The sequence below is a fragment of the Merops nubicus genome, unplaced genomic scaffold (genome assembly GCF_000691845.1).
Source record: "Merops nubicus isolate BGI_N331 unplaced genomic scaffold, ASM69184v1 Scaffold51778, whole genome shotgun sequence".
NCBI lineage: Eukaryota > Metazoa > Chordata > Aves > Coraciiformes > Meropidae > Merops > Merops nubicus.
In genome coordinates this window covers 6,065-17,021 of record NW_008624863.1, presented here as the reverse complement: position 1 = coordinate 17,021, position 10,957 = coordinate 6,065, and the positions used below count along the sequence as shown (strand labels likewise).

Genomic DNA, 10,957 nt, shown 5'->3' with positions numbered 1-10,957 from the left:
CTGGATGGCCTCCCTTCCCTCCAGCATAATCACATTTACTGAAGTGACAAAGGACCATAAGCTTGGGCATATCAGTGCACTGAGCACACCAAGATCACATTAAGTTTGCAATATTGATTCAAAAAGACTTGACTATTTAGAAAATATAGATTTAAATACATTACTCATACACATATAGGAATTTTACACAGCAAGGTCAGGAACCCATAATCCCAAAACAAAACCCCCAGGTGCTGAAACAAAGTATGACGTAGTTCTGTAAAACAGGATTAGTTATTATAAGCAACCTGCTTTATGTTCTGCAAAAATTTTATTGAACTGTAGCAAACTGGGTGAAAACAAATGAATTGGGTACTTTCCACAGTCTTATGAAAAAAAGGGCTAAAATAAGCAACTAAAATAAGGTACAGCAACTCAGGTGAAAGCAAAATTAGGCTAATCAATAAAAAATTGCCTTTTTTTCTTATTATCTGGATGCTTTACTGTTTTACTGGATGCTTTGAGTGCTCCTTAAGATTTTAATTGACCCTCTGCTTCATAGATTTCTAATCATAAAACCCTTTATAAATTTCTAATGATAAAGTAATTGAAATGCTATGATAGCATCTTTATGCTGTTTAAAACATACATTTAAACTTTATCTTGGGCCTCATATGCCATCAGTCACAACCATCAACCATTGAAATGACTCTGTACTTTGACTTACACTGCCTTTAATAATATTTCAAGAAACATGATCTGTGCAGTATGTAAAAACTTATTTTAACATTTTAACATTACTTCCCTCAATTTATTTAGGGCCCACCTGGCTTGCCTGGCCTGAAAGGAGATCCTGGTTCCAAAGGAGAGAAGGTATACTGCATTCATTATTTGTGCCTTTGCCATTTTGAACCAGTCTAAAAATCTGTCTCAAATTAGCAGAAAGAAACACTAGGTTTTTTGTATCAGAAAACAAGGCAACCTACCACATCTGTCAATCAGCTTCCTACAGCCTTAGTAGTAATTGTGAAGTTTTAAGCCACATCTGACTTCCTGGAGTTATATAGAAAGAAAAAAGATTATTGTCTGTGTGGTAATCTACTGTCCGTGTGATTCTTCCTTGCGATGCAAATCCCAAAGACACTGATGTAAAGAGAACTGTTGGTATTACAAAAGCAACGTAAGTAGAAATAAAAAGTATTAAAGATTTTTATTTTAAAACAATAAAATGTAAATATTTAACAGCTATAATACTTTCGTTTGAAATAATGGATTGAGACATCTGGGATAGCATTTTCTAATGGAGTCCCAACAATTTATTGATTGCTTGTGCATCAGAGAAAAACTGTATAAAGGGATATGAGTGTGATTATATCTTGTGAATTCCAGGTTTTATGTGCCTGGATTGACTGTTCATACAGCTAGATTATGTGTGGAAAACAATGTGCAACTCTAGAATATGTTTATAGCATCTAAATGTGAAAGTTGGTATGAAATTTGTACCCACAGGTATTGTTATTTCTGTATCAGTTTCAGTAAGGACTATTGCACTTAGATGTCTTTCACTGAACAAGCAGTCACAACTTGCAAATCATTTCCAAGTCGAAAAGGCCAACTGAAAGAAATGAGCAGGCTTTCAGAATAATTTACTGTCAGGCTGATTGTTGACTAGCAACCGTGATGACATTTGAAAGCTCTAGTCTGTGTGTTTGCAAAGCACATTTACTTTATATATATATATATATATTGATTTTTAACTATATTTCTTCTATCTTGTTTAGGGACACCCTGGTTTAATTGGCCTGATTGGACCTCCAGGAGAACAGGGGGAAAAGGGTGATAGGGGTCTTCCTGGCCCACAGGGATCTCCTGGAGCCAAGGGTGATGCAGTGAGTAAAACATACTTGTGTTTTTCAATCAAGTTCCATGCAAGCAAAAAATATATATTCCAGTCTCTTTTTTGAGAGACACCAAGTTGCTATAACTAACACCCAACCTAGACACTAAAACTTCCCTAAGCATTGTACAAACACAGGTTGTGTACAACAGGTTCAAACAAGACCATAGACTGTTTCAGAGGATGAAGGAATCAACACACCTAAGTTAGGGATGAGATAAAAATAGCAGCACCGATTTAATCATGTTTATTAACTGCACTTCCCAAAGTAGCTTCCTTTCTTCTAGTTATTAAGGCATATTTTAAGGCATATAAAAAGTGTGGTTTCCAAACCAGTCTGAAGGGGAACACAGTCATGTCTGTAAGCACTGCTGTGTAACTACAAGCAACTCAAACTGCCAGATAATATTTAAAACTTGTGCACTATTTTGGACCCTAGCAAATGGTCTAAATCAAAACTTGTCAGGGTTGGATGTTTAGTAGCACCACCTTTTCATAAATAAGCTTTTTTTAATAAAATCCAGTATGTAGAATACTTTCGTTCTGTACTTATTCTCTTATTCTTTCTTAGGGAATTTCTGGTCCTGCTGGTCCGCTTGGACCCCCTGGTCCTCCTGGTTTACCTGTAAGTAATTTCACCCAGTCATCCTGTTCAAGACACTCCTGTGTTTTGTGGAATACACACCAACTATAGATATATGTTCTTGCCCTTAGGGTCCCCAAGGTCCAAAAGGTTCCAAAGGATCCAGCGTGAGTAATTCTCCTCAATATTTTGTTCTTTTACTTACCTTTTATATGTATTATTTTTTAATATTGAGTAGCATGGTCAGAATAGCATTTCTTTCATTGCTTTATATAGGGTCCTGCTGGTCAAAAGGGTGACAGTGGCTTACCTGGTCCACCTGGTCCTCCAGTAAGTAAGAACTCTTATCTGACATGCATGCACATTACACTGACATGATGACCCTGTTTTGACAAGGGTAGAAAACAGCACTTGTGAACCTGCATATAAGGAAAAAATGACCATTTGAAAATTCATTTTTAAGGAAACACAGATCCACCAGACACAGGAATATATTGTCTGCACTGAAAAGGCCATTGGAAGCTTAAAAAAAAAAAGCACGCCACAAAACTTCCCACAAACAAACAAAACTTCACAATAATTATTTCATGTGTTATATTGAAGCACAGAAAATAGAATGACATCGGTTTCCTCCTGTTTTTTCCTTCTTATGTTTCCAGTATCTCTTTTTCATATTATAACAATGTAAAATGAACAGTCCAAGTGTGAATGAAGTGTTTCAATTTCTTGAAATTGAATTAATTAATTCTTGAAATTAAATATTGCTTTATAGAATCCAAGCTGAATTTTATTTTCATACAGAACATCCACAGTTTTCATTTGTCATAGGCTATGCCTGTGCTTCAGGGGATTGCAAGGGACAGAGGCAGTCACGAGTCAGTTCTGCATGCTGAACTTATGTGAGGGCAGCATGCTCTTCTTCAAACAGCAACGTGGTGAGAAGAGTTCAGGGCACAATGGCAGTTTGACCTTCTACAATCATCTTTTTCTGCAAGTAAATCAAAGCACAGAGGCATAAATCTGAAGGAAATAAGTGAAATTAAAAAATACAGAATTTCAAGAAAGCCTAATCAAAGCATCTCCAAGCCACATTCTGTGGTCCTTCTCTCCGTATTTATGCAGCTGAAAAACAAAGAGAAAAGGTAACCACACACTTTGTTTTCCACTCAGGGTCCTCCGGGTGAGGTTATCCAGCCACTGCCAATCCAGTCACCCAAAAAAACAAGAAGATCTCCTGATTACATGTTATCTGATGCTGGTGATAATATTCTGGACTATTCTGATGGCATGGAAGAGATCTTTGGTTCATTGAATTCACTGAAGCAAGACATTGAGCATATGAAGTATCCAATGGGCACTCAGAATAACCCAGCCCGAACTTGCAAAGACTTGCAGCTCTGCCACCCAGACTTCCCAGATGGTATGTTAATACTGTATGACACAGGCATACAGTGATCATCTGCTAAGAATTTCCCTTTGGCAGAATAATCAACTGTTGTTAGATCATTAATATAGATGCTCAATAAATACAGTCTCATTAAATCCTTTTTTTTTCAGATATAAAAGTTTATAAAATATAAGTAAGAGATGTTCTCTTGGTAAAAGCCAAAATTCTTTACAGACATAACCTAATCAGGTTTTAGATTTTAAAGTGCCAAATAAAAAAACAGTTATTGTTTTTTTATAGGAGAAGAATGAAAGATTGATGCTAAAATTCTCAAAAAATTTACTGTTCTTTTACCCTTAAAAACAATAATTTGTTCTACTGCATGACCATTGTTTGTTCTATACCATTCAGCAAATAGACATGCAAGTTTCTCTGAGGCTGCTTAGTGCTACTAAGTAATAGCTTAATAAAATGCAGAGTAGTATGAACAAGACACTGTGTTCTGAAGAACTATCTTGATTTAATTATTCTTTGTTGTTTTCATCTCTTTTCTAACTGAGTTTACCCTTCTGGAAAGGTTTAAATGAAAGCCAACCGTAACAGTTTTCATTTTTTTTAATTTTTTTTTTTTTTATTGAAATGGATAATTTTCTTAGTTCAAAGCAATATTTTTCTGTTTTTAAATGGGAGGGAAAATAGATTTTGACAGTTTAATAATATTTTATTGCTTTCACTCGAGATAGATAAAAACAGATGGTTGCCTTGAGGAATAGTTAAGCAGTGCTTGTGCTATATGAAAAGTACATACTTTACAATTCAGTATCCTCCAAAATAATGAATAGCTTTTTATACGCATTCACCTTCTGCATTTACCAGTATTTGTTTATTACCTGCAGCTTCCTTCATATAAAAGTAATCTTATTTTGTTTAAAATAAAAGCAAATGCATTCATTAAAATACAAAATTCTCCAGGGACAAGACTTACAGGTAGGAAAGACTGTTTTCAATAAAGACAGCCTGAATCAATACAATTTTAAAATAAATACTTTTTCTTTGCTCTGTATTCATAAGACAGAACTTACGAAAGGATTTGTCATTTCTCTTTGAAACCTCTACTATTTACTTGAAACTGGATTAGAACAGTAGCGTCAGAAAAATCACTTGCTGTCCTGCTGTGAAACTAGCAGGAGATAAGCACCCACATCACAGAAATCATCATTAAGAGGGTAGATTTAAAAAAAGGCTGATTTTCAATGGACCTTGGATTGACTGCAGCTCTCTTTCATGCCCAGCCTCTATTCACATAAGCATTACAGGGCCTGAATTCACACCAGAAACTAGGGGAAGCCTCATGCAAGTCTTTCCCACCGTGCCACCTAACCAAGCATTAGTTCAGATGTTCTTATCAACTACAGAAGCCTGGAGGTTTCACTGTTGTTGTATATATAACACAGTATTAAAAAACATATTTGCTTGAGGTCTGTCTCTCTCAAAGGAACCTTTAGGTACTTGTGCCAGCTACAGCCTCACCAAGCCCTGTACAACCACCTTTTTATGTAGACAGGTGTGCAAATGACTCCAGATTTTGCTCTCTGATCTAAGCCATTTCTGGCTAAGGCTGCCTCTGCTGTTTTTGAGCCATCACCACAGGTGCAAATTATCCTTCTAGATGGAATACTGAAATGGCTAAATTGTTGAGACCTGGAATGTACATTTCACACATAATGCCCTTCCTCCTTTAGACTGAGGTCTCCACAGCTCCAAAACCCCAGCACTATCCTGCAGTATAGCCATGGTCTGAAGTAAAATTAGACAAAAACAAAAGGCCACAGATAAAAATAGGCTTTGATCCTGGTGTTATCTTTCATAAATAACATCAAATCACAAGGCAGAAAAGAAAGGGTTGCTTTTTCATCATTCAGATAAAATAACTTCACTACCAACTTTGGAGGAGCATTAGGTAGCAGTAAAACCTGGTTTCCAAATACCATTTCCAATATGTAAGGCAAATATTTCTTTATTTGTTTTAGGGGAATATTGGATTGATCCTAACCAGGGCTGTTCTGGAGACTCCTTCAAAGTATACTGCAATTTCACAGCAGGTGGGGAAACTTGCATCTACCCAGACAGGAAATCTGAAGGAGTAAGTACCAATCTGTGTTTTCAGTTGGCTGCTGACAGATTCTACTATGTCGTTGCAGTGTTGAACTAAACAGGATAATTACATTACCACACTTGCATAGATCTGTCTTTCTGATTACCCTGAAATTTGCATAAAACTGAATGAAGTGGTAAAATGGTAGGCAGAGTTGACAAACAGCATTTTCACACTTTTGCTTGAATAGGGAATCTCTGCACCTGCTTGCTGACCTTTCACTGCATTTCAGAATGCAACACTGCTGTGCAGCCAGCTAAAGTGCACAACCCAGCACTTCACACCTGAAAGCTCAACTCTCACTGTCTTTATATCTATTCATGTATACTTATGCAAAATAGACATAAACCACTATGTATTAACACTGTCCTCAGCCATTGTTATAAACTACCTCTGATGGGGCATATGGTGAAAGGAAGGCTTTCTAAAAGCTTGCCTAAATGAGAGAGATCTATCACAGCATCAACACTAGTGAAAACTCTAATTTAGACATTCTTTACAGGAACAATTCATACCAGAAATTTACCTGAATTACTTAACATATGACAACAGTCTCCCTTAAGACAGCTGGTGCTCTTCATAAGCACCTTGGATGCCATTTAAAGCCACTAACTTGAAGGCATTCTATACAAGAAAAACATCCTATTTTAGAGCATTAAAGAGGCTGAGATCTCAAAAAGAAAAACTGTTCTGTACTATCTTATGTGAAATTTGTCCTAGGTAATGTAAAACCTTCACAAAAACATGCCTTTTAAATATTTCTCTCTCTGCTGTTTTACAACACAGGTTAGAATTTCGTCATGGCCAAAGGAGAATCCAGGATCTTGGTTTAGTGAATTTAAGCGAGGCAAACTTGTAAGTTGTCACTGCAATGTAACAGTTATTCACAAATCAAGTACATGTTATCAGCAATCAACAGATCCTAAGGCATTTTATAAATATTTAAATACTGAAAACGCTGTTCAGACGCAGCCTTTTAACCCGAAATATTAGATCAGCTATATGGCCTCTTGCCACTGAACAGCAGAAGCCTGCTCTGTATTATCCCACAATGGTCTCAACGGTCACCTGCACAGCTGGTGGTGAGGATCTGGCTTCTGACAGACCACACATCACCACTGAAACTTAGTAACGCAGCCGCAGCAAAGACCCCCTGCCCCATTCTAGGTAACTGGAAATACACTGAGTATGCAAAGATGAGACCTGCAGACAAACATAACTTTATAATTCATTAAAAACATAGTCCCAAAGAGATTCTGCTATTTTACTCTATATGATAGGTAGGAGTAATTCTCTATCTTTCCCATTAGAATGAAGCTAAAATATGTAGCTCTTCACCCTAAATATATTGCTGCAACATGAAAATCTATTTACCCAGTCATAGCTTTATTGAACTTTAAAACTCCATAAAATGTTATATGCTGGTTGAGTTTTCATTAAAAAAAAACACGTCGGTTCATGGGGGTTTTGTCAACAATAAAGTTTTGCATTTTAACCAAGGAAGCAGATAAACATTCATGTCATTTCTTATGTTTTCCAGCTTTCCTATTTGGATGTTGAAGGCAATTCCATTAATATGGTCCAAATGACATTCCTTAAACTACTGAGTGCCTCTGCCAGACAAAACTTCACTTACAACTGTCATCAGTCTGTGGCTTGGCATGACGCATTATCTGACAGCTACGACAAAGCGCTAAGGTTCTTAGGATCAAATGATGAAGAAATGTCTTATGACAACAACCCCTACATCAAAGCTCTTCATGATGGCTGTGCGGTAAGTAGAGGTTCAGAAGTCTTTACAAAACCAACCTGTCAATTAAAGCAGAAATCAAAGTCATTTTTTTTCACAGCTTTCTTCAGAGAAAAGCTTTCTAAACACTCTATTTTTAACAGACTGCCTTTTAGTACATTTTCAACTACAGTACACCAGTCCCTTATTTAATTTCCATATGTGTACAATAAGAAAAAACAACCGTAAGCCAAGCAACAGTAATAGAATAAACCTGGCAAGGACACAGGCTGCCAGCACCAATGTGCTGAAACTAGACTGTCTGCTAGTATGAGCATAGTGTAAGAGGGGAGCAGAAGCAACAAAGCATAACAAGGAATGACAGTGCATATTTATATATGTATACTCAATATATATAGATTTATACTCAAAATCAGGGCATACACAGAATATTTAGTGAATAAAAACACATATGAACTAAAACATAACAACATAGTGAATTAATTGCATACTTTGGTATGTGAATATGTATTTCCTTTTCTCATTTTTTGGTAGACAAAGCCAGGTGAAGCATATAGATTGTACCTTTCAGAATCCCCACTTAGTTCAGTTAAAACCCTTGAGGGGTCCAAACATGCATCAGCTCTCTGACCACCTCTCCAGCAGGGTCTCTGTAGGCATAGCAACTGTTACCTCTTTTCAGAAACAGAAGTTTGTACTGAACACTTTGAAACAAAGACATTGAATGAGCAAGGGACAGTTGAAGCCTCATTAGTTATTTTGGGGTTCGATATGAGATAATTTTTAAGGCAGTTCCAGAGAAGTCAGTGATAGATAATCAGAGACCTGAAGGTGCCAAGACACATAGCTGGCTCTGAGACAGAGACTCAGGTCACATAGATACAGAGTACCCTCCCCACCCGCCCCGTAGTGAGATTCTCATACATTACTGCTTCATGTCAGCCTCTCTGCACGTGTTGTATGTTTGTTTTGCTTTTGTTATCCACAGTGGGTGAGTGTAGAGCTCCAGAGAGCTCAAAGTGATTTAGGGTGTAACTCCATCACTAAACTGAGAACATATCCACCAACTTGGATGCTCATCTAAACTCCAAGACCCTGGCACAGCTGAAATGGGTCTCAGCAAAACATAAGAGACCATCTAAATGAAGTGCAGTCCTGATAACTAACATGACGACTTGGCTGGATGATTCTTAGAGGACGCAGAGACCCTTTGTTAGGAAGTAAGGGTGTACCTTCAAACCTGGTCTCTAAATGCATCAGTTGGCAGTCCTGGCAGACTTTCATGTCCAAGCAGCTGCTGTAATATTTTATGAGACGGTTACAGTCTTTTTTCTCAGAAGTGAATCTTTCTTTTGTCCTTCAGAATTAATGTGTTGGGGTTTTTTTGTTTTGTTTTGTTTTTCACAAGGAAGACATGCACTGATACAAGAATATTGTTAGTATTTATTAAATAGTATAGATATGAATTCAGAATTCTCTAATAGTAAATGTCTTAGATAATTTTTCATTTGTAGGCCTATTTTAGTAAGCCAAAAAGCCATGGGCTGATCTTTTTAAAATCAAAAGCATTCCATGTCACATTTTAAAAATAAAATGCTAAGAAAATGCAAACTTTAGAGTTTTTAGTACCTGGAGCATGAGCAATAATTTATAATTCTACACTTCAGAGACAACCTATGAAGATCCACAGCACATGCTTTATGCTCTCATACATAACCATGTTTGCCTTTTTTTTCTTCTTCTTCTTTTCTAACAGTCAAGAAAGGGCTATGCAAAGACGGTGATCGAAATCAACACACCCAAAATAGACCAAGTGCCTATAGTTGATGTGATGATCAATGACTTTGGTGATCAGAACCAGAAGTTTGGATTTGAGGTCGGTCCTGTCTGCTTCCTTGGTTAAGCATAAGACAAAATCAGATCAACAAAAATGTTGCACTTTGGTGCTACCAACCCACTTCATGCCACATGCAAGTTTTGAATAAGGATGGCATAGAAAATATGTCTTGCTGTGTATGTATGTCCTAGAAAGTAATGTTTGCCCTTGTAGGGCCAGAATCACATGACTTAAACTTATTTTGCAAAGATGCTGTGGCACAGAAAGACAACATCGGGCTCACTTTAGGAAAAACCCCCTGCCCCCTTTGGATTCCTTTGGTGCTGTAAAAAAAAAAAAAAAAGAATGATATGGTGCTCCTTCCATTACAACAAAGAGGTGTTAAGAAAGTGTTTATTAAACTGTAATTATTCTATGTACAGTACTATACTGTTATTTCTCTGTCCATTTCCAAAACTTGCATGTGTCTCTGAATTGCATCTGGCTCTTATTTTATAATTACAAAACTACATTGTCAATATTGTGTATGTATTCTCAAAAAATAAAGCTGCAATTGCCAGTGAAGTCAATTCCAATTTCTGATTAATAATAAAATCCCTTTGTATATATTGTTGTTGAAGAGCTTTGTCATCTGAAGTCACCAACAAAACTTAAGGTGGCAAAAATGGAAGATCTTGAGCAGCACACTCAAACAATTCTTTTCTGCTGATATCATTCTGTGATAATGAATTTCAATAATGGAAGTACATTCAAAGGTGCTGTGTTCCACGGTGCTATACCTCAGACTTCTTATTTTCTTTCCTAATTTCATAAGATACCTGTATATACCTAAAATAAACAAGTTTATATTTTTGGGTGGGGAAAATACATAAGAAAAAAAAAACACTTCTCTGTAAGAGTTCTGTTAAAAATCTGTGTGAAATAAATTAGTCATGTGGCTTTCTTTCTTTTTTTTTAAGCTTATCTGAATTTGTTTCCATTGTGCTTACTTGGTCTGAATAAATATTAAAACTGGATTCTAAACAGTTATTTATGAATTTTTGAAGTGTATACTTAGATTTTTAACTAAGCAATGATGGATGTGTGCTTCCTGAACTGGATACTTTTTTAAAAGTTCCACGGAATGGTCCTGTACAGTATTTGCCCATCCCATTAATATGAATTATTTTTTCCTGTTATTTCACCTGAAGACCAGGGATGCAATATGTCTAGGTCATGTGATTCTACATAGTTGCTAAGCAACATACGAGGGGACTGCTTCCTACAGAGCTGTCTTTGACCCAAACTGCTAAAACTTGCTATACAAATCTCACAAAAAACATATTGGTTTGGCCTTCCCTCTGAACATTTTATTCAGGTAGTTGGAAGT

At 36.5% G+C, this 10,957-nt stretch overlaps 1 protein-coding gene across 1 annotated transcript; it reads left to right on the top strand.

Moving 5' to 3' along the window:
- Positions 1 to 798: 798 nt before the first annotated feature.
- LOC103777898 (collagen alpha-1(XI) chain-like) lies at positions 799 to 10,449 on the top strand (the record flags this gene model as incomplete). The annotated part of the gene is made up of 10 exons (XM_008945461.1): positions 799 to 852; positions 1,761 to 1,868; positions 2,448 to 2,501; positions 2,591 to 2,626; positions 2,736 to 2,789; positions 3,630 to 3,879; positions 5,877 to 5,989; positions 6,788 to 6,856; positions 7,542 to 7,775; positions 9,508 to 10,449. Coding segments are annotated over 10 exons (1,119 nt in total), but the record flags the coding sequence as incomplete, so codon positions are not given.
- Between the last annotated feature and the right edge of the window lie 508 nt (positions 10,450 to 10,957).